The sequence below is a fragment of the Phoenix dactylifera genome, chromosome 11, assembly GCF_009389715.1.
Source record: "Phoenix dactylifera cultivar Barhee BC4 chromosome 11, palm_55x_up_171113_PBpolish2nd_filt_p, whole genome shotgun sequence".
Lineage (NCBI taxonomy): Eukaryota > Viridiplantae > Streptophyta > Magnoliopsida > Arecales > Arecaceae > Phoenix > Phoenix dactylifera.
Genome location: NC_052402.1, coordinates 24,664,662 through 24,687,374, shown reverse-complemented (window position 1 = coordinate 24,687,374; position 22,713 = coordinate 24,664,662). Strand labels below are relative to the sequence as shown.

The following is a 22,713-nucleotide window of genomic DNA, read 5'->3' as shown; positions in this document are numbered from 1 at the left end:
TGTTTCAGCTTATATGTCGAACCAAATCTCAATACTATAGTAATATCTTATTGATAGATACGGTACAGTCGGTATAAGAGTAATATGGATTGATATGGCAGAACTTGGGTGGATGAGATAGAGGCAATGTAGAAGTAGAAGGACGTTTGTGCAACAGGTTCTAGGGTATGAATTAAAGGTGATTTGCATTATTATTAAAATTTAGGGATTATGAATTTGTTAGCTCCCATGGAATTGATGGTTTGCTAAATTGGACTCCCCGCATTACTCACTCTCGCAGGATGCACAAGTAACCAGCAGATAACTTATGCCAATGTCTAAGCATGGCCTTCATGATTTTGATGATCGAAGTGAATGAATTTATTTCCGATTAATGTTGATTGCAGGGCTGACCTTTGCTCTTGAAAATAATCAGGCATCACTGATCATAGGGGATGAGGTAGAATGCCATGCTGACAACGTTAATCCAAGTTTACCACCTCTTATACATTCGGCAGTATTGCAATATGATTGTTGTAACATGACTATGATGGAAACCCTTCGGAGGCTTAATACCTGTAAAGCCACGAAATGGAATAGTCTGTCTCAGGGCAAAACTCTTATAGCACATTCGCTAGCATAAATATGACTGATTTACTGAGGACCAAAACAAAGACCAAAAAGGGACTTCCTGAGGACGAATAACTCTGATAACTTTGGGTTGCAATAGTGGTAACAATTTACACCTCAATTTCGGTTGTCCAACAACTTGAACTCCAAGCGGAAAGACACATTTGCAGATAGACCAATTTGTGGAAGAAATATACCAACAACACGCATCAATACTCAGATATTTTTAGCACGCGCTAAAGCGCCTAAAAAAGGCATTGTAAAACAGATTAGAGCTCATGTGATAAAATAATGTTACTGAGGTGCACCACATTTTGTAACATCAACCAGCAAAGAAAAGGAAGTTAGAATACTCCCACCAACATTTATCTTATCAAAAAGGCCATAAATGACCATAGAATGGAACCAGAACAGAACCTTTAAAAAGAGTTCTGAAAAACCCCCTGGAACCCCCAAAACTTACTGGACAGGGATAATGCTTGTGTAAACTTGCCTTAAGCTGGAGATATTTTTGAGTTTTCTGCAGGTCACAAGACTACTAACATCAGAAAATTGTAAGATACAAATTCCATATGGTTATACAACTTGACGAGTTCACATTCAGAAATGGGAACTAACAAGGTGCTGCCCATCCAAAACTTTGACCAAAAGCTTCAAGCATTTTGATCTGCTGGGATGCAGGGCTTTTTTCAAGCAAGTTTATTTCTTCGATACGAGAACAAGAACAGGCCCAGATGGCCGATTGAGCATTTCAAACTTGCAGCTTACCCAAGATTCGACAGGCAAGCTAGATGTAAAAGATTGAATGGTTTCCAGTTCATCCCTGAGAAAAACAAAAAGGGATCAAAAGACCAAAGGGCAAGCACATATTCTTTTCATATAAAGCAATGCAAGTTTTGCATACACAGATTGGGATTCAGCTTATGCAACATAGCAGTGAAACAGCAAATTTGCAATCAATCAAACAATGGGAACTATGATGACGATACTAACAGAGAGACCCTGGTTCATGGCAAGTAGCTTAAGCTTACGAAAGATAGCAATGAAGCAGCAACTTGGCTACCAAACATGAAATGCATAGATACATAGTTGAGGTTTGTGAGGAATGAAAAATGTTACAGCTGTCAAAACTAAATTGCTGATCTTCTCATTAATAATGATATATTACAATATCTTCACGAATTTCAAACTCTCAAGTAATTCGATATCTTAATGGATTGAAACAGATTTGTTATGATAGCCAGATCTGAGTGATTTTTCTTGGTCATTTGAGTCCAAGTTAGAAATTCAGTTATCAGGTTGTCAAGAAGCATTAGTTTTTCCTGACTGGTTGAATGAATCTTAATAGACTGAAATAGTTTTACTATGACTGTAAGAATTGAGGAATTTTTCTTGTTGCGTACTTCAGTCCAGGATTGAAACTTCAGTTTAACAGGTTGTCATGAAGCCTTTATTTTCAAAACTGGCAGGATAAATAAGAAAAACATCTAGGAAAGCGGAAGGTACCTTCCACCCGGATGCCCCACATAAGCCATGATGCTGATGAGTCCCCCCGACATCAGTAATCTACTAGCAGCACACAATGCCATTAGTGTTGTTCCTGGCATCGTAATTATTGTTTTGTCTCCACCCGGAAGATAGCCCAAGTTGAACGCTACAAGCCTGGGTAAAAAAGAAAAGATGCATATAAACCACTATACGCTTGAGCTACTCTAAATTTTATCCAAGCAAAACAATAAATATATAAGGGTTAAAATTTTTCTGCAGATCAAAGATAATATACATGATCCAGGAATTCTTTTTTGTTCAACTATTCTGAAATATAAAAACATTACCCGAAAATAAAGATATAAAATAAAACAGAATTTGCATATATGTAGTGTTATTATATCATACAATATTAAATGTTAATGTATACATTACATCAAAACTCTTTGCATTATAATATTACTAATAATATTAAAAATACATATTATATTTTGTTAATGTAAAAAATTGTATGCTATATTTTGAATTTCTCATTTTCATGGAGGAGGTTCTTGTGAAATCATATTTTTTTAGTAAATTCCTTGAACTTTCTTTTGCTTAGTTGTAGATTCATGAGCTTGCTGAAGAATCCCTAGTCTAAAAATCTTTGAGCTTTGCAATTTACAATTTAAAGCTGCTCTAATAAATGTCTCTTTCAAAAAGTGACTATAGAGTTGTGAAAAGAAAGTTTGTGTATGGTTTGAGCTTTGTCACCCTTAAGTCCGAGCTTCTTCTCTTCAAATCAAATCGATCCAACTCGATTCATGCGATGAATGACATTGCATGCTTTTCAGGGAGAAATGACTCATCCATGAGGGTAAAACTTAATCAAGTGTTTAAAGAACCTGTCATAATTCTGAATAACTCCATTAAAGGAGTTAATGACAAGGAATTCCTATAATCTGGATAGGTTAGCTCAGATAGGGCTTGTACACTATCGTTACCTTTTTGATTTATGAATTTTTGCATATATAACCTTCAACAGGCCTTTTCTACTATAGTTTCCCCAACGAAAGTCAAATGTGCACACACCCTCTTGAAAGGTCATGCATGCATGTGCGTGCGCACGTATGCATGCACATACACACACAACCTAGACAAGTCAACTCGGATAAGTTTTGTACTTATTTTTCTTCATGAAGGAATTTTTGCATATATACCCTTGAAGAAATCTTATTTTCTTATTGACCACTCTAAAAGTGAAACGTGCACACATACCCCTTGAAAAGTCACACACACATACACATAATGTCTTATTTACTTATATACCCCTCAAAAAGTGAAATGTGCATGCATCCTCCTTGAAAAGTTGCACATGCCCACATACACGCACATGACGAAGCGTATATATCCTTTTTTCATTTAGGAATTTTTGCTTATAATCCCTTAAAGAGGTTTTATTTGTTTATTTACCCCTCCAAAAGTGAAATGTGCATACATATCCCTTGAAAAGTTACACATATACAAGCAGACATCATGGTTATTTTTTTCACAATAAGCCTCATAATGGTTATTTTTTGATCTTAGAATTTTTGGATATATACCGTTCAAGAATTCTTATTTACCCCACAAAAGTGAATTGTGCATACACAGATCTGCACACGTGACACACCCCATCTGCAATTTTATATGACCATCAGAAATCTAAAATTTGAAAAGTAATCTTGCCAAATTATGTTTCCATTTTGTCCATTTCAGGGATTTTAGCAATATAAATTCTCCAAATGTTGCTTAATTGCTTGTTTATCCATCAAAATATGAAAAAGTACATGTATAACATTGGTATGACATTTCAAGCCCCTTAAAATATTTTAAACTCACATATAATATCGAGCAAGATTTTCGATGGACAAGTTCAGCCCAAAAAAATCAAGATTAAAATGTCAAAAGACATTGCAACATAACATTATGGGTATACATGTAAAATTCAAACTTTTGAAGGGGTATATTTATACACTTCCAACTATTCAAAGTGTAAATAAACAAATAGACTTTCGAGGGGCAAATATGCAAAAGGCAATTTTATTATTGTAGTACAATTACAATATCAGAAATTTTGCTTATGAAAGCTAGTTTTATTAATTTCAAATTTGATAGCTCTGTTCCTTTTTGCAAGAACGGGGTGTTTCCTTTGTTGTACTAGCATACTCATCAATGTTCCTGGCTAGATCTGTGCAAACCAGGCCCACCTGTGGACTCAACTTAGCCCGACCTAATTTTTGTGGGGCTTGGTCTAAGGACTTTGGCACATAGGTCAAGCCAGGCTTTGGATTTCCAGACCCGATTGAAATCAGACTGGGTTCAAGCTTGCCCATTTTTAACTTAGCCTAGTTCGAAGCAACCGGAAACTTTTAAATGTCAAATTTTAAATCAAAATGATACTACATATTTTAGAAAAATAAAAAGAAAAAGAAAAGAAGAGGAAAGATATAGAAACCCTAAAATATCTCCTTTCCTCTCACACCTCCCCCCTCCTCTTTCCCTCCACCCTTGTCCCTATCTTCTACTCCCTCTCTCGCCCCCCTTCCAACCATGGCCTCCCTCCTCATCCTCCTCTCGCCTCCAAGACCCTTGGTCAGCCCTCTCTCCATCTTATTATCTCCTCTCTCTCACCCTCCCCCCCACCAAGCAGGCAGCCACCCTCCTCTTTCTCCTCCCTTACCTAGGCCACAAGCTAGAACCACCAACATGGGCACCACATCCTCCTCGTTAAAGTCACGGCATTGCCCCCATTCTCCACACCTCCTCCCTAATGTGGCCGAAGCATCAGGAGCTTCACTCTCTCACCTTGCAAACATGGTTGGGCATGGGTCGATTCAGGTTGGGCTCGAGCATATCCACTTACTATCGAGCCAAGCTCGAGCTACGACTTTTAGACTTGAGGTTGGACTAAGCCAGACCCAAGCCTAAGTTCTTTCTCTTAATACGAACCTTAGTCTGGTCCAAACCTAGCCCAACCCAACAAATGCGCAAGCCTACTCCTAGTTCACTAGTAAGAAAATTTTAAACAAATATCCAAAATTTGTTCAAACAACATCCAAAACTTATACATTTTTTTTAAAAAATATTTAGTTAAAATTCTAATGTCAGCTTTGCACAAATTCGTGCAATAGACTTTAGAACAAGGACGGCAGAACCATCCTGAACCACCCGGTTCGGGGCGTCCCGAGCCGTACCGACGGCGGATCGAGACGGTTCCGGCAAAGAAACCGAAATGCCATCGCCGGAGGGGGAGAACGAGAGGAAAGAAAAGAAAAGAGAGCGAGCGGGGGAAAGAGGGAGAGGAAGGGAGGCCGGCGAAGGCCCCCTGCATGTCGGACTTCATTTAAAAATTGGAAACTTTTTTAGCGGCCGAATTTCTGTTTCGTTTGCTTCACTTAAAAATCACAAAATGTTTTAGCGGTCGAACCTCAATTTCAAACAGAATAGGGATCCGGTCGTGGCCTCCGCCACTTGCACCAATGCCGGCCTCCGCCGGCCTCCTCTCTATCTCCCCCTTCTCTCTTTCTCTCTCTCCCACGGTCTCTAGGTCGGTACAGGCTCGCTATAGCGCAGGCCCGTACCGACTCGTGCTGCCGGACAACCGGTACGGTGCCCGGTATCGACATAGCAGACCGTGCTTTAGAACCTTGCAACTTTTGCTATAGGAATGCCCACTTGGCCCCTACAACACTAGCATACTGGCCCACACTTCGACATAGTTCTACAACAGAGTAGGCACAAACTTTGAAAATCAGTTGCATAAATTTACAAAAAGTTGACTTTGAAATTTCAATAAGAAAATATGCAAGTTTTTGACATTGCACAGATTTGAATAACATAGGGAATGTTCTAGTAGCAAAAGAAATGTCTCAAAACGCTATAGATAGTGACGTTAGTTGTATTTTTTTCATCGGTCCTTCAAATTTCTTTGATTATCTTTATATTTCTCCAAGAGCACTAGTTACTCCCCACATGATCGATAAAGGTCATTGTAAGTCCATGTTAGTTCTAGATTGCAATACCTAGTTCACAATCCTCCCCTTATATCAATTCTCTACCATTCACCACAAATCCCATAGAACAATGCATAGTGCTATCTTTGGAAATAAGTCCACTTGAATATGTTAAAAAGTCTACGTACCCAGAAGATATGCTATTAATTTAACATGGTCTAACAAAGTTCACCGTCCCGGTACCGGACCTCAGCCCTTACAGCGCTAACTAAAAAGCCATTTAGAAAGCTTTCACGTCTCCCTAAGAAAGGTCTAAAGGTACCGGTACCATCCTATTACAGTGTTTGTATATGGTACAGTACGAGATGGCGAGGCATACCAAGTGTCCGTACAATACAAGATTTGCATCAGAATATCTAATGATAGGACATCCTCATGTTCTAATCCAGGTGCTAACAATTTGGACTAGAATGAGACTAATATTTTAAAATGCAATGCATGCAGCTGCAAATGTGGATGCAGTTCCTTGATCTCAACACATTCCCTATATGCGGTCGAGATGCATATGGGCTGAAAAGAAAAGGGGCAAGTTCAGACTGGTTGTTGGGTTTGATGTGGGTTACGAGCAAGCTAGATACAAGTACTGTCAACGATGATAATATGTTAATTACATTATAGATTATTGCTATTAGGCTTTAAGGACTAAGTTGCAACTAGTAATTATTAGTTGTTATTTGTAATTAATATTGTTATGGGCTATTATTGTTGTTTTATTATATTAATATATTTCTTATTTTAAATATAAAAGAAATAAGTGCATATGCACCTGCAAATGCGGTCCAGATATTGCATATGCTTTACGAGCACCGCTTGCACATCACAGCAGCATTTCAGAGCACCAAGCAAGGCAATTCATTTTTAAGAAGCTAAGAAGTGTCATGCTATGTCCAAGCATGGAAAAGTGTCATCACTTCATTATTTCTAAAAGGTGAAGCGTCGAAGAGTTCGTCTACAAGGTAGCATGGGAGACCGACAATAGGAGGCCATCCTTGACTTTAGCAAGGGTTAGAATCTCCACATATCATTGGCTTTTTATATGCTTCTATACAATACCACAAATCATGAGAGGCTTGACAGCACTATCCTAGAACATAAATACATTGGTGCACGCTAAAGTGATGATAAGCAAGATTCATGAACTTGAGTGTTGAGAGTACCTAATCAGGGTATCTTTTGGGATAACATCCTCCATCCTGCTATGACAAAGTGAGAAGAGCTTAACTAGTTTCCTCTACAACAAAGCACAATTAAGAGTTATTTGAAGCTTAAAGCCAAGTCAGTATTAATGAGCAGCCAATTCCAAACTATGACAGAGGGTAAATTCAAGAGTTTGGAGCAATGACTGAAAAAGAGAAAAAGTTAATCTCCGAATGCAACAATTGTAAAGCTACCAAGCCTGCAGGAAGATTCACATTGGCCAATATGACACAAAGGCTAAATATTTCACATAATTGTTGTCATTTACGTACCTCATTTCTATCAACTGATTTCTCCAATAAAGATGACGTGTTCTCTAATGCAGAGTTCTGAATGTCCATTCCATAAATACATCCCCTGCCTGATTCATCAGCTACCATCTTAAGCAATGCCAACGTATCATGCCCATTGCCACAAGTAGCATCAACCACTGTATCTCCTTTTTGAATGATATTCTTCCAGACACTTATGCTCAGTAAATAAAAACAAAAGCAGAATAAACATATCAGCACCTAAAAACCAAGTATTTTTGATGTTATGATAACATTGAAGCACTTGTTTATGACTTGACTTCTAAGTTATATGCAAACCCAAAACCTAATTAGAACAGAAACAACAATACCTACAGGGAAAAAAGAGAACGAAAAAACTAGTTATGTTATAAAAAAAAGGATATCAGAAAATAACAGTTAAAAGCATGTTCAGAGAAACAAACATTACAATTTCCTTTCTGAAAAAGCATAAGAACTGCTAGGAAGCTCAGAAATGTTGTCTTTTTGTAAAACTAACTAAGGTGTGGTTTCGAGCCATCAAAACTTAGGTGTGGTTTTGAAATATTTCGATAATGGATATGTAAAAGTATGATGCTAATATTTTATTTCATTTTGCCCCTGAAGCTGCAGAGTCAAGCATCATGGTTTGTAGGACATTGCTTGGACCAATTTTTGATGCAAAAGATCCGTGAGTACAGGTGTAGAGCATGCTGAATCTGAAGATTAAAATTAAATGACCAGTCAAGTTTTCTCCAATTATGAGGCCCAATAAAATGGACTTGGTCAGAAAATTTTTCAGGCTACCACACTCAATTGCCACCGTTGTGCTTACTCTGTTAAAATTAAATATACTAAAGCAAATAAGCTTCACCAGTAACAAAATAGTTAACTGATTACGCAAAGAAGTCCATAATATTCTTTTTCTGAATAATAAAAATTTAAAACTAGAGGAAAAGTGTGGAAAAATATAGATGTTTACTAGTCTTCCTAGTCCCATTATCTAGGTGATTAGATTTTCTGTTACCTAAAAGGCAAGCAATGTTCCTATCAAACCATGAAAGTCATTAAGTCTAGAAAGAATGATGCACCTCCAAAATTAACAAGACCTTGCATGTATCCTATTTAATGGCTTGCGGAACAACACTCCTGAAACTTTATTCATCTTTCTCGGGTGAATTGGGGTCTGAGTCATTACTGAGGTTTCCACATTACTAAATACTAATTGCCAGGGAAGAAAGCTTCATAGAAAAATAACTCTATATGTAAACAAAATGAAGAATTACAAAAGACCTATTCCCCATCAGTCCAACACTTCTAATCAATTGTGGGACTCATCTCAAGAAGGCTTTTCCCAGTTGAGACACTTGTTAAGACCAAAGGCCTCTGCAATTTATTCTGTATGGCCCATAAGTTATGTGCATTTAATTTTCAATTATAGGATCTCTACATCAGCAAAAAAGAATAAACATTATTAAAGGATCAAAAAATGAAATTATAACTGTCCTACTATCTCCAAATTTTTTACTTGTTATAGATATATTCTCTCTCTCTACCCCTATTCTTTATTTATGGTCTCAACAGGGCATGAGAAAATATCAGATAATCTTGGGAGTTCAAACCATCAACATTTTTCCCACCATCTTTCCAAAACCTAACATTATTATACTCTCACACCATACCCAAAATAATCTTAAAAAATTATTTACTTTGTTTATATCCTTCTGAAAGTGGAAACGGTGGGAATGAATTACACCCTTCATTTCTTCTCATGCAGCACCTTTGGCCATCCTTACACACAAATGACTTGAGTTAGGACTACCAAAAAAATCCCAAACAAGTTCATGCCCTAGTTGAGTTTTTCTTCCCCTTATTGCAAGAAAAGAAGCTAATAGAGAAGCTTAAACAGAGAAATTATTTGAGCACTTTCTGTAAATCTATAAGAAATTGAAAATGAAAAATAGAAAAAGACATACGGATGGCCTATACCTACGAGTGAGCTACCTCCGTCACTTTTCTCTTGCCAGTGATAAAGCCCATCAAAGCATCCTCTATACCTAAACATTTAGAAAAGAAAAGGTAACAATGTCAAAATTTAAATAGAGACAGAGAGAGAAAGAGAGAGCAAATAAACAAACATATATAACCACAAGGATCCAAGAGAACTCCGAAGTAATTTTTTGTTTGATGACCTTGCAAACACATGTTCCAGTCAATCTACAAACAGATTCCACATATCCATGTTTTGTCAATAACATCTCCAAAACCTTGCCCTTCTCCAAAACTGGCCCCTATCTTCCCCATTTTTCCCCAATTTCTTAATATTTTGCCTTTCTAGTAAAATCTTAAACTGCCATGAATCATGGCATTGGCCATTCTGAAACCCAAAATTTGAAGTTTCGGCTGAAACTAATCCATTACAACCAAGACCAGTCCGAAGATAATTGAAATATTCAGCCTTGTCCGAGTTTCAACAGTTTCAGCTGAAACTGACAAACTGATATTTTTTTAATATTTGTAATTAACAATTATAAGTTCAATTTTTTCTATGATTTCTAGAATTTATTAGTACCATTCAATCCCATATTTGTCCAAGGCTTTAATGATCTAAATTTATGTTATTTTTTGCTAAGCTTTGTTATAGCGGGCAAGATACAATTTTCATGTGTGTCATTACTAGATAAAAAACATGGTGCATTCCTATGGTTTGCTTTTTCTACTTAACTGGGTTTTCTTTTCTCTTCTTTCAGAAAAAAATGATATATTAAGATGAAATAGTGAAATAAAACAGGTTTTTTAGACTGATTGATTTTTTCTTACTTAAATGAATTGTGAAAGTGGAATATAACAAAACTTGTCAAATGGTTTTTCGCTTGCTTAGATGAGTAATTAAAATGAAATAAAAAAATATGCTTAGAAAAAGTTTGGTTAAATGTAAAAATTAGAGTGAATATGGGAAATTGTTAAGATAGAAGATATTTTTTTTAAAAAAAAGAAAAAGTGTCAAATAATTATAAAAATTAGAAAAAAGCATCAACATATTTAATGCATTAAGCTTTAAAAAAGTTTAATTCAACATAAAACTACCTAAATTATACAAATTATGATCCTAAATAACTCAAAACAAAAATGAAATGATGCGAAGTAACTTTTATTGATTTTTCTTTTTTTATTTTTTTTGGATTTTCTGACTTTTTTGACTGAAACTCTATCTAGATGATTGAAGCCGAAATTGACACTGAGTTTAGAACCTACTAAAACATTTGTTTTCTCCCTTCTCATTGTCCCATAACATGCGTCTTTTCCCCTTCATCTCATTATGTCTCTTTTTAAGGAAGAATGTGGAAGACCAAATGTGAAGTCCTGTGAAAATTTATCTTGCTAACAAGTTTTCTATGTAGAAGACCAAATGTGAAGTCCTGTGAAAATTTATCTTACTAACAAGTTTTCTAGGAGTCTTTCATTTGTATAGCTTTGCTTATCTTACAATATATTGGATGCATTTTTTTCCCTTCTTAAGAGTGGTTGGTCCAAGTCTATTTTTATGTCAACATTTTTCAGTAACAAAAGGAATTTGCATGGACATTTTACTATTGTTTGGTATTATTGTCGGGCCTATAAGCAAACAAAATAAACAAACTAAGCCCAAGTTTTGGATGATCAAGTTTGATATTGACAAAATCTGATCCAATTCGCTTATAATATGTGATATTGCATAGTAATACAAAAACTTGATCAGTCCTGGTCACCCCCCCCCCCCTCCTTTTCTCAAAATGAACCAAGAGTTCTTCCTACGTGCCTGATACCGACTTACCCTGGCCTCCTCTATTGCTGATTCTTCATCCCTGGTTACAACCCATCAACCACCTCAAACCACTAGCCACGTCTCCTCACTACAAGTCCCTATCTTTTCCCCTTTCTCCTAATACTCTCCCTATCTTTCTCCTTCACTTCCTTTTTTTTCCAGCCACCACCACCTTATAGAGCCATGTCCCTTTGCTACTAACCCCAACCAAGCCATCAGCCTCCTATGCCCTGACCCACCTTTAATCCCTCCCATGCCCTCTCACCCCAACTCCTTGGATCTTTGGTATGCTCTCTCCTCCCTCCTTTCTTGTTATCAATTTATTTTCAGTTATTTCTGTCAACTTCTATCATTGTCAACCTATCAGATCGGGTTTGGTTGAGTTTGCTAATAAATGGATGTAGAAAGACCTTGATCCAACATGAACTCTAGCCATTAACAATCAATCAGCTATAATTATTGTAGCACCTTTCATGAATGATTTTGTATGAAGTGACTACATAAACTAATGATGTTGTGTTACTTAATTATCTAATATTATCACATTGTAAATTATAAAATTCCAAAGTTTTGGTGAATTCTTCTTTTTTTTCAAAATTTGAATATTCTCCCCATGCAATTATTTCTTATTCACGAAAGTGCTATTATGTTAGGCCATTTGAGACAGGCCTAATATAACATACTATAGTTAGGAGCTATTTTTCTTTTTTTTCCAAAGAACACAATCTTTTATCCACAAAAAAAAAAATTCAATCCATTTTGGTATTACTAAAACATACTAAACTAACAGAGAATTTATCATGCTAGTAAGTGACATATTTAAGAAGGAAATAAGGCATCCATCTGCAATTAGAAGGCTCGGAGCATATATTTTAGCATTTAGAAACCTTAATTCAGGATAACAAAAATAAAGTTTGTAGCTCAAGTTGCTGACCTCCATCTTTGAAATAAAAGTGTGCATGTCAAAGGCTTATATTGGAATACAAGTGTTCATGGAGTCAAATTGCAAACTTCATTTATCTCACTTAGGCCTTTATTATGCTCTTCAAGAATGTACTCAACAATAACGATAATGATGACAACAATGTATAGCTTGAATTAAAAAGGAATGTCATGCTTTAATTTTGCAAATCCAATTGTGTCTTGCTTCGATGCGGAACTCATCTCCCCATGGTCGACGGAACCATCCCGAACCGTACCGGTCACTTACCGGGACGGTTCAAGCAACCAAACCGAGACACTGTCGCCGGAGGAGGAGAAGAAAGAAAAAAAGGAAAAGAAAGAGAGCAAAGGAGGGAGGAAGAGGGAGAGGAAGGAAAAGAGGCCAGATCGAGGCCGGCCGGCAGAGGCCAGGGAGCCTCTGCGTGGAGGTGGAGGCCGGAGAGAGCGAAGGCGGCACTCCACCTCCGGTCCCTTGTTTCGTTCGAAACAGGGGCCGGAGGAGCCCCTTTTATTTTTGTTGATTTTAAGTTGAAGTCGGCAAACCCATTGCCGACTTCACTTAATTTTTTTTAATATTTTTTTTAATTTTGCGATATTTAAGTGAAGTCGGCAAATAATTTGCCTTATTTGCCGACTTCACTTAAAAATCGCGAACTTTTTTAGCGGTCAGACCTCTGTTTTGAACGAAATAGAAACCCAACCGCGGCCTCCGCCTCCTACCCAGGCACCGGCCTCCACTCTCCCTCCCTCTCTCCCCCTTCTCTCTCTCTTTTCCTCTCTCCCATTCGCTCTCTTTCTTGCCTCCTCTTCTATGTCGGTATAAGTCTGGCACGGCACAGCATGGCGCAAGCCCATACCGACTCGTGCCGTCAGGCAACCGGTACGGTGCCCGGTACTAGCACAGCAGACTGTGCATCTCCCCCTCTGTAACTCTCACATAGACTACATCAACTTGCAAATGTACTTGCTCCCATCTTCCTCTTTCACTGTCTCTCTTCTCCATCTTTATTCGTAGGGATGTCAATGGGGCAGATTCAGTGCAATAAGTGAAAAAACCGAAACCAAAATCAAAATTCACTAACAGCTTCCGAAATCGAAACTGAAACCAATGGTTTTTGAAATAAAAAATTATAACCGCCACCAAAAAAGAACCGTAAAACCGAAACCAAAGCTGAAAAACCGAAAATCGTTTAACTTTTCTTGTTCATTTTGAAAATTTTCACATATAAATAACCAAATTAAAGATATCATCCATAATTTTGATAATATGATTCATACCAACTCATCTAATAAATATAACCGAACATAATAACATAGCCATCCAACAAACTCAATAATTCAAAAATAATAATAAGACCATCCAACAAACACAATAATCCAAGTTAAAAACAAGTCCAACTACCTCAAAAAAAACATAATAATAAACTTTCCAATACAAGTGAATTTTGATGCACAATCCAACTCTCCATTTTGTCTTCACCAATCAACGAATATATTATGCCTAAGAAAAGAAAAAAACACGAAAAACAAGCTCAGTTAATAATTTATCTAATGGACGGTCCAAATTGAGTGTGAGAGAGGGCTAAAAGTATCAAATGGCCATTCTCATAAAGTTAGTAATTTTGATTCATACTAAATATAAAAGGTATTAAGAATATTAAATATTGGGTATGTTTGGTTTCAGGCTAGGCTTTAGGTACGATGACAGATTCAGTGTTGGGTTCGATTTTGGACCAAGGAATCACCAAAATCATAACCAAAATAATTTTTCATTTTCAGTATTGGGTTCGATTATGGATCCGGGAATCACCAAAATCGTAACTGAAATGATTTTTCATTTTTAAAACCATCACCAAAACCATCCCTATTTAATTTCAATTAAAACCACCTCGTTCGGCTCAGGGATGAGTTAAATACTCAGATACCTGTCCCTGTTGACATCCCTATTCATTCTCCCTCTCTGACTCTCCTCTCTCCAAATCCTTCTCCTTCCTCTCTCTAGCTCCTCTAGGGATGTCAACAGGGCCCGTTACCCAAATAATTTACCCATCCCTGAACCGAATGAAATGATTTTAACTAAAATTAAATGGGGATGGTTTCAGTGATGGGTTTAAAAATTAAAAACCCATCCCTACTGACATTCCTATTCATTCTCCCTCTCTCCAACTCTCCTCTCTCCAATTGCTTCTCCTTCCTCTCGCTAGCTCCTCTAGGGATGTCAACAAGGACCAATACCTAAATATTTTACTCGTCCCCAAACCAAACAGCGCAGTTTTAATCAAAATTAAATAGGAATTGTTGCAGTGATTGGTTTAAAAATTAAAAACTATTGGGTTTTGGTTTCAATTACGATTTTGGTAATTCTCCGACTCGAAACCGAACCCAACACCGAACCTAAAATTGAACATACCCGATATTTAACACCATTTATATTTAGTTTAAATCCAAATTACTAACTCTATAAGAATGACCATCAAATAATCCTAGCCCCCTATCCCATTCAATTTGAACCGTTCATTAGATAAATTATTAATTGAACTTGTTTTTCTAGTATTTTTTTCCTTTTCTTATGCATAATATGTTCGTGGATTGGTGAAAGCAAAATGAAGAATTGGATTGTTCATCAAAATTAACTTGCATTGAAAACTTTATCATTATGTTTTCTTTGATGTAGTTGGATTTGTTTTTAACTTGGATTATTGTGTTTGTTGAATGCTTGTATTATTATTTTTGAATTATTGAGTTTGTTGGATGGTTATATTATGATTTTTGGTTATATTTATTAAATAAGTTGGTATGAATTATATTATAGAAATTATGGATGATATCTATAATTTGGTTATTTACATATGAAAATTTTGAAATAAAAAAAATTAAACGATTTTCAGTTTTTTGGTTTTGTGGGTTTTTTCGGTGGGTTATAGTTTTCTATTTCAAAAACCATTCGATTTTGGTTTCGACTTTGAAGGATAGTAGTGGATTTCAGTTTCGATTTTGATTTTTTCACTAACTGCACTGAATCCGCCCTATTGATATCCCTAAGCTCCTCTCCTCGCTCTGCTACACCATGGGACTCACATCCACCTCACTATTACCACCAGCGATTGCCGAACTAATCCCAACCAAATGGTTTGGCCTGTATTGACTGAACTGACGCCAAGTTAGAACGGTTGGGAGGGTCGGATCGATTCAGTTATAAAACCTCTCCTCCACCCTCAGTTGGTTATAAAACCCCTCCACTCTCAGTTCGATGTCTTCAATCGCACTCCCCCTCCCGTTTGTGATGGTTAGAGAGCACCCCTACTCCCCATCTCCAATTCGAGGGTTTCGATGGTTCAAGGTTGTCGAATGCTACTCACTCCCTCCTCGATTGCCACCAGTAAGCACGCTCCCTCTCTCTCTCTCTCGCTCCGCTAGGGTTAGGGTTAGGGTTAGGCTTTAGCCTTTGGCCCTCTGCTTCTTTGTCTAGTCACCCACTCCTCCCCTTTCCCGGTAAGCCTCCCCCTTTTCTCCCTCCCTCCCCCTCTCCCTTCCCCCCTCTCCCTTTCCCTCCCTCTCTCTCCATCTCTCCTTTTCTCTCTCTCCCCCTTTCTCTCCCTATTTTTGGCATGCCTCAGAACAACATGTATGAATCTGTGCCGTACCAAACTAGCCAGTACGACCTCTGGTACAGGTTTGATGAATTTTGATTGCCACATTTGATTTTATTGTTACAATGATGAAGATAGTTGTTAATTTTTCCTTTTAAAGAGAGAATAAAGGGAAAGCACCTATCTTGCTTAAAACACTAAGAAACTAAGACCAACCACGGACTTGGAGTACCTCAAGTAGTGACCTCATACAAATGCATGAGGAACTACATCATATAAGGAGGCAATCTACAATCACAAACATAACTAAGGAATTTCTATCCAAAAAAAGATAGGAATAAGTTTTTTTAAAAAAAAACATAAACCAGCATGCGTGGAGGCCCAAAAACAGAGCCTCCCCAACACCATGACGAAAAATTTTGCACATTAATATAGTATACATACACATAATAGCAAGAGATAAAATCCAAAATCAGAGAAAATAATATCAATCCTTCCACAGCAAGTCATGGTCAAACCATCAGAGTTAGAAAGTTAAAATTCTTTGAAAACTTCAAAAGATTGTATTGGTTTTAGGTATTGGTTGGAAACAATATGGCTTGCATGCCCCCCCCCCCCCCCCACCAAAAAAAAAAAAAGCACTATGATACAACTTCATTCCAAGATGGGAAGGAAAAAGAGTGTTGCAGGGAGTGTTAGGTGGGCTAGGTTTTTTATGAAGAGATAGAAGCAAGCAAGGAGAGAGCAAGAGAGGGGAAAGGACAAAGAGACTGTGACTTTCTCTATGAGAGAGAAAGTGACAGTGGAGATTGCACTCAAGGTTATATTTGGAATAGGAAAACATTTTTTACTAGGAAAATGAGGGGGTCCAGCCTCCCCAGAACCATGACGATTCTTAATTAGCTTCATCCAATAGGGGGGTTGCGAAGCCAGTGTGGTGAAGTTAGGCATGGCTTACATGCTTTTCTCATTCAGTGAAATTAATACATATATATACACATACAGTCAAATTATAGACTAATTCATGCAAAAACAAGCACAGAAATTACATATAATAAGAAAAAAGAATGGTAACACCATCACTAGAATTTCTCTTCTCGTAAGAAAAGAAACTATAAACATGAACACAAAACAATCCAACCTCTTTGCAATAAAAGGGCGAAATACATTCAACTAAATCCAGTACTGCACCAAAGCAAATATTCCCAGATGCAAGACTCCATGTAGTGGACCTCTCAGAAATATAAATATCACAAAGAATTTCATACCACATTCTCGGATTCCACGTCATTTACACTTTCTTGAAGGGGCGGGAGGGAGAGAGGAAGGAAGGGAGAGAGAGGGGGAGGAATACGGTGAAATGAGAAGGGTGTGGGCTGCATACTGAAACGGTAGAATATCAGAGCCTGATTGGGTAACTGGCGTGATACTGAAAAACAAACTAATCATAAGAAAGAGAGCAGTGCAATTATATTCTGATTGGAAAATTGATCTCAATGATCGTTAAGCTAAAAGTGATTGCGGCGCCGGATAAAATGAATTAAATTCAGCAATTAATTGCCAGTTTCAGAATTTAAACTAAGATCGGCAAAAACAAAATCAGTTCAAACAGGTTCATTCAGGCATTTGGTTTGCCGGTTCCAACCTTTGCCACCTTCAATTTGTAAATGATAATAGTGGCAATTTTAAGAAAAAAACTGCATTATTCGTCGATATAATGTTTAAAAGCGCGAAAAAGGATGTATATGTTACCACTTATGGGGCACGATTTGTCGGCCGATGCCATTGAGGGACTCGCACATCCAACGGCACTGCTCCGGGCTACTCCTGCCAAGCTCGTCGAGATCTGGGACTTGAGAAGGATTCTTCGACGAGGAGGAGAGCGAGGAGACAGAGAAGGAATTATCCGGAAGGGAGGCGATATTAGTACGAAGGGAGGGAAGTCGCAGGGACGACAGGCCCATCATCTCCCTTGGCGGAGGAAGATAAGAATGGAACCATTGGTTCTATGCGCGAGCAGACCTCCGCACGTGCGTACCAAAAAAAAAAAAAACATTAGACAGACATCGTACATGACAACTATTTTATGAATAAGAATGTCAATTTACTCCATCCTTGAGAACTTGGTCCAAACTTAATTGGGTGGATTTTATTTGATACATCTAAACTTGATCTTGATTCCAAAACCTACAGTTGATCCACAGTAGCTGCGAGTAATAGTCAAACTAGTCCCAAACCCAACCCAAATATATATAACTCCACTGATTCTCTCTCCACCTCTTCTCCTAATCACTTCACTCGCTCACCCCATAACTCCCATCTTCCGGTTATCTCCTATCTTTCCAATTCCAAACTCTAGCCATAGTGCCTCACCTACTCTCCTCCTTTAGTCGATCGAATGCTAAACGATCCGCCACTTCTCGTCCATGCTTATATTTTTTTTTATTTATTTGATTTGTATAAAAAAAATTGCAACTTTATTTGTCCTGATCTGTCCACCTCACTCTACTTATTTCTACCTGCCCCATCCCATCCTGAGATGCGTATAGAGTCGGTATGAGTACATAATTTCTAATTGTTAGATAAGTACAGGTAGTAGCCTACCCAACTAATACCTAACTTGTGGCCACAATAGTGGTACTCATAAATGGGGATGGCCACAAGTTATGTACTCATACCTAACTTGTGTCACCAATCAACTTATGCCTACCCTTTCATTTCAAAGTTTCAAATAAGGTGTTATCTCGTTATAATGCCCCCATTAAAACTATTGTTAATTATTATAATGATTATAATAGTCATTATTTATCTCTAATTGGGATGGTAAAACCAATGAAAGAGATAAGTAGTACGTTGTAGGCAAGAGAAAGCTACCTACATGAGTAGGTCTAGCTTTTTACTATAAAAACTTGGGGTTTTTGCGACTCAAACCTGCCGATGTTTTTTAGAAGTGTCAGAATTTTTTTTTTAGCGCCTAAACTTTACGATGCTTTTAGATAGCATCGAAAGTAAACGATGCTCTGAAGCATGGTTAAGTAAAACTTGATTGGTGACGTATTTTAGTACCATTCCTTAGTAATGCCCAAAAGTATTGTTCCTTAGTGATGCTTAAAAGTATTAATAAATATGTGCCATGTAACAAAATCAGAATACTTTACTATGCTTTTAAAAAGTGTGTTCATTAGTGATGCTTGAAAGTATTTCTCGCTAAAAAAAACGACATAAAAGGTAACCATCGTAAACTTTGGTTTCCATGCTTGCATTGTTGACATTTCTTCCATACTTTCCATAGCATCGGGGAGTTATGTTGTGACACTTATAAGCATCGGTGAATGACTTAAAAAGTGTTAGCTTTTAGATTTTTTTTAGTGTTTTATACCTAAAAATTCAAAATTCAGCACATAAGATGGAGAGAGGATTCTGTTGTTGATATCACAAATTTATACATGGAGAGAGTGTTTGCCGGTTGTATAATACTCTTTAATTCAATAAGATTGATCATTGTTGAGGTGTATGTAGTGATTGGATAGATAGAAGTCGAAAGATGGCAGGGTAAAGATGAACTAAGATACAATTCAATATTTTAATTTAATAATAGAATAAATAAAATATTGGTTTAAGCTATTAAACTCGTAACTAGGGGTTCAAAGGAAAACAATTTATAACGTCAAAAATTTATTGGTCTAAGTTTTGATGCATGTGTATGCCTTGGATCCTCATACAATATTAAATGTTTAAATGGTTGATGTCGTCTAGAGTGATTAAAGGTTTAATTTAAGTTGCACATGCTTAGTAAAAGACTTATTATGAAGCACTTTCTTGTTAATTTTTATAAAAGAGTTACTTTTTTAGTTGTTTAGTGTCTACTAAACATATAATGGAATGAATTACATCTTTGTATCTCTCCTCTACATGGAAAATAGAACTACATTGATATTGTCAATGCCATGGGGAGATTGACTAGGAATACTGATAACCTAAACAATTTCATTTAACACATTTAGAAAGACTTTTTGCATATTTTAAAGGAATCCTTGATTATTTTCTTCTCTACATTGGTTACTGCAAAATTGTGGAGGGTAATACCAATGTTATTTGAGTAACTGATTCCTTTAATATCAAATCAACACTTAGATAACTTTTTTTCCTTCTTGATAGTGTCATCATTGCTCGGGGATCTTTCAGGCAAATGATATTTTGAGGCACCATGGAAGTCTAAATGATTGTTGTAGATGCTACTTTCTCTACATAAAAATTCGAGAATCTTTTCATCTAATTCTCCTTTGATCCCAAAACCTATTTATCGGTGTAAATATATCATAATAGGAAAAGCATGATTTAACAAATCAAAAGACTACAAACAAAAAATCAAGTCTACGCATTCAATTAAGATGTAAATTTGAGATAGTCCAAAAGATACTTTATAATGTCAAAAAAGTTTGATAAGTCATATAAGAATTTAGTAGACCAATTGATTAAAACTCTATCTATAAATAGAATCTTATAATTCTAAAGTAGGATGGGGCGTAAGCCATCGTGTGGCCTTTGACAGTAATGCTAAATAGCCGAAGGGGACAGCTACTGGCGCACTTGATGATTTTTCCCCATTAGTAAGTAGGGTTACAGAATAAGACAGAGTTTGGCTTGTACTCTCTGTTCTCCTCGTCTGAGAGGGCTATGGTGAAGGTTCTGATTTTTGCACCTTTCCCTCTCAGCTCTTTTTTTTTTTTTGTTGGCGAGTTCATCATACAATGCCTGTACGAATACATCTAATAAAATCAGAAAACACAAGTTTATGGAGTGCCCAAGGCAACTTTCCCTCTTTTGATCATAAGGTATGCCCTGGGTAGTTAGCTGCATAGGCAGCTACCCAGTTGGCAGCTCCGTTGGCCTCTCTAAATGCATGCTTAGCTTGAAAGACCACTTCATCTCTCGTCATCATCCGGATTTTTTGGAGCAAATGGTGATCCGTGCTCACATCCCTCGGATCCTCCCTAGTCCAATTGATCAATGTGGCTAAATTGAATTTTAATTGTTTCTTTCTTTTTCATTTTTAACCTTTGTCAACCGAGTTTATTTTTTGCTCCTCTCATCAAATCCTTTCTCAACCAAATGCAAAGAAGGATGGCACCATAATGGCAACACCTCACACATCCAGGAGAAGGACACGCATCACATCCTCGCGACCGCCAAACTTCCCTTTAATATAGAAGAATAAATTATGGTGGGAAAGAGGCGCGATATGGAAGTGAATGATTAAATTTTGAAAAGAATCTAATTAATTTGGAACAAATTTAAGTTTTCATTATTTTTTGTTCTAGTTAAAATTGAATCAAAATCTAAGTTTTGGCGGGGATTTGGGAATGAAGATAGGGCTCGTTTGGTTCGCGGAAGCATTTTCCTTCCTAGGAATATGATTCCTGGGAAACAAATTCCTAGGAAGAGAATGCCTAGGAAAGTAATTTTGGCAGTTTGGTTGACCATGGGAAAGTGACAAATTTCCAAGGTACTTATGTTTGGTTGGCCATCCACTTTCCTAGGAAAGTTATATATAATTCCTATTCTGCCCTTAATAAAAATTAGGTTTTTAATGCCTCTTTAATGCTTCTTTAATGCTGAAAGGACTTTTTGGGAAAAAGTAAAAATGGAGTGATTCCCACCTCATGGGAAAGTAACTTTCCCATGTTTCTCATGGGAAAGACTTTCCCATGAAATGTGGGAATCACATTCTCATGGGAATATAACTTTCCCTTCTCTCTCCTTTGAAAACTCCAACCAAACAAGAGGCATCTCATTACTTTTCCGTTGACCACACTTTCCCCCCTTCTTTTCCCGCGAACCAAACGAGCCCATAGTATGAGAAAGAATTATAGAGAGCATGGAGAAAAATTACAAATCCAAACATAGAGAAAAGGAAATAATGTAAGCTATCTAGCCAACCTTGCTATATTCCTATAGTTTTAAATACTGCATGGATAGTACGTGTGCATATGGGGTTTTCAGATCTGAATAATAATGCATGAGTTCAATTCAATAAGAATTAGATTCTAAATATAGAATCTGGCTTCGATTCAATAAGATTATCGAAAATTTACATCAGAGTTATCGAGTTTTTGAATAGTATTTACACCTCTAGAGCTAAGTGGTTTGGCATCCAATTTTGAAAACTAAGCACTTCTGCTACTTGTCGAGAGGAGATTGGCAGTTTATGCTAATGCTTATTGTATATTGCATGATCAAGCTAATCACTTAATGCCCCATGGCAAAGAGTTTTTTTTTTTTTTTCCTGATTACATTGTCGGGCATTGAAGCATTACTTTAAAGTTATTAACTCACAAATAAAATTAATTTCTCTGACATTTCAAATTGTAATTTTACACAATAAAAAAAAATAAAGATAATGATATGAGTCATACGTATTTTTCCATTGTTCTAGAGATGGACCCGGTCACTGTCATCAGTTGGATTCGGGGCCCTAGGGGCAACAGTTGCGTTCACCCTTTGCTGCGAGACACCTGGGCAATAATAAAGGATGGTGGGGCTTTTCAGACCAATCACGTGTGCCGTAAAGCTAATGGGATTGCGGATTGGATGGCTACTTATGTAGCCAGCCACTTCGGTAGCATCCTATGGGCTGGTGATGGAGAGTTATCTTGGGCACTTCGAGATATTTTGTTTTTTGATTTTATTGGATATATCCTACTCGTCAGGTATGATTTGCCGTCTTAATTATAAAAAATAAAATAAAAAAAACAGCCTCCCCATTTCCTTTTTCTTTT

The 22,713-nt window shown here is 37.0% G+C and overlaps 1 protein-coding gene across 1 annotated transcript; it reads right to left on the bottom strand.

Annotated features, from left to right (window-relative positions):
- Window positions 1-866: 866 nt before the first annotated feature.
- On the bottom strand, window positions 867-17,942 carry LOC103710498 (putative rRNA methylase YtqB). Its single transcript, XM_017843626.3, has 6 exons — window positions 17,687-17,942; window positions 9,591-9,654; window positions 7,601-7,793; window positions 7,289-7,362; window positions 2,116-2,271; window positions 867-1,432 (listed from the first exon to the last, which is right to left on the bottom strand). Exons 1-6 carry the CDS (start codon window positions 17,718-17,720, stop codon window positions 1,309-1,311), a joined length of 645 nt encoding a protein of 214 aa, XP_017699115.2. The 5' UTR covers window positions 17,721-17,942; the 3' UTR covers window positions 867-1,308.
- Between the last annotated feature and the right edge of the window lie 4,771 nt (window positions 17,943-22,713).

Coding starts and splice junctions, on each gene's coding strand:
- LOC103710498 (XM_017843626.3), bottom strand. CDS start 17,720: ATGGCATCGGCCGACAAATCGTGCCCCATAAGTG. Junction 7,794..9,590: donor GTGACGGAGGTAGCTCACTC/GTAGGTATAGGC, acceptor ACTGAGCATAAG/TGTCTGGAAGAATATCATTC. Junction 2,272..7,288: donor CCAAAAGATACCCTGATTAG/GTACTCTCAACA, acceptor TTTTTTACCCAG/GCTTGTAGCGTTCAACTTGG.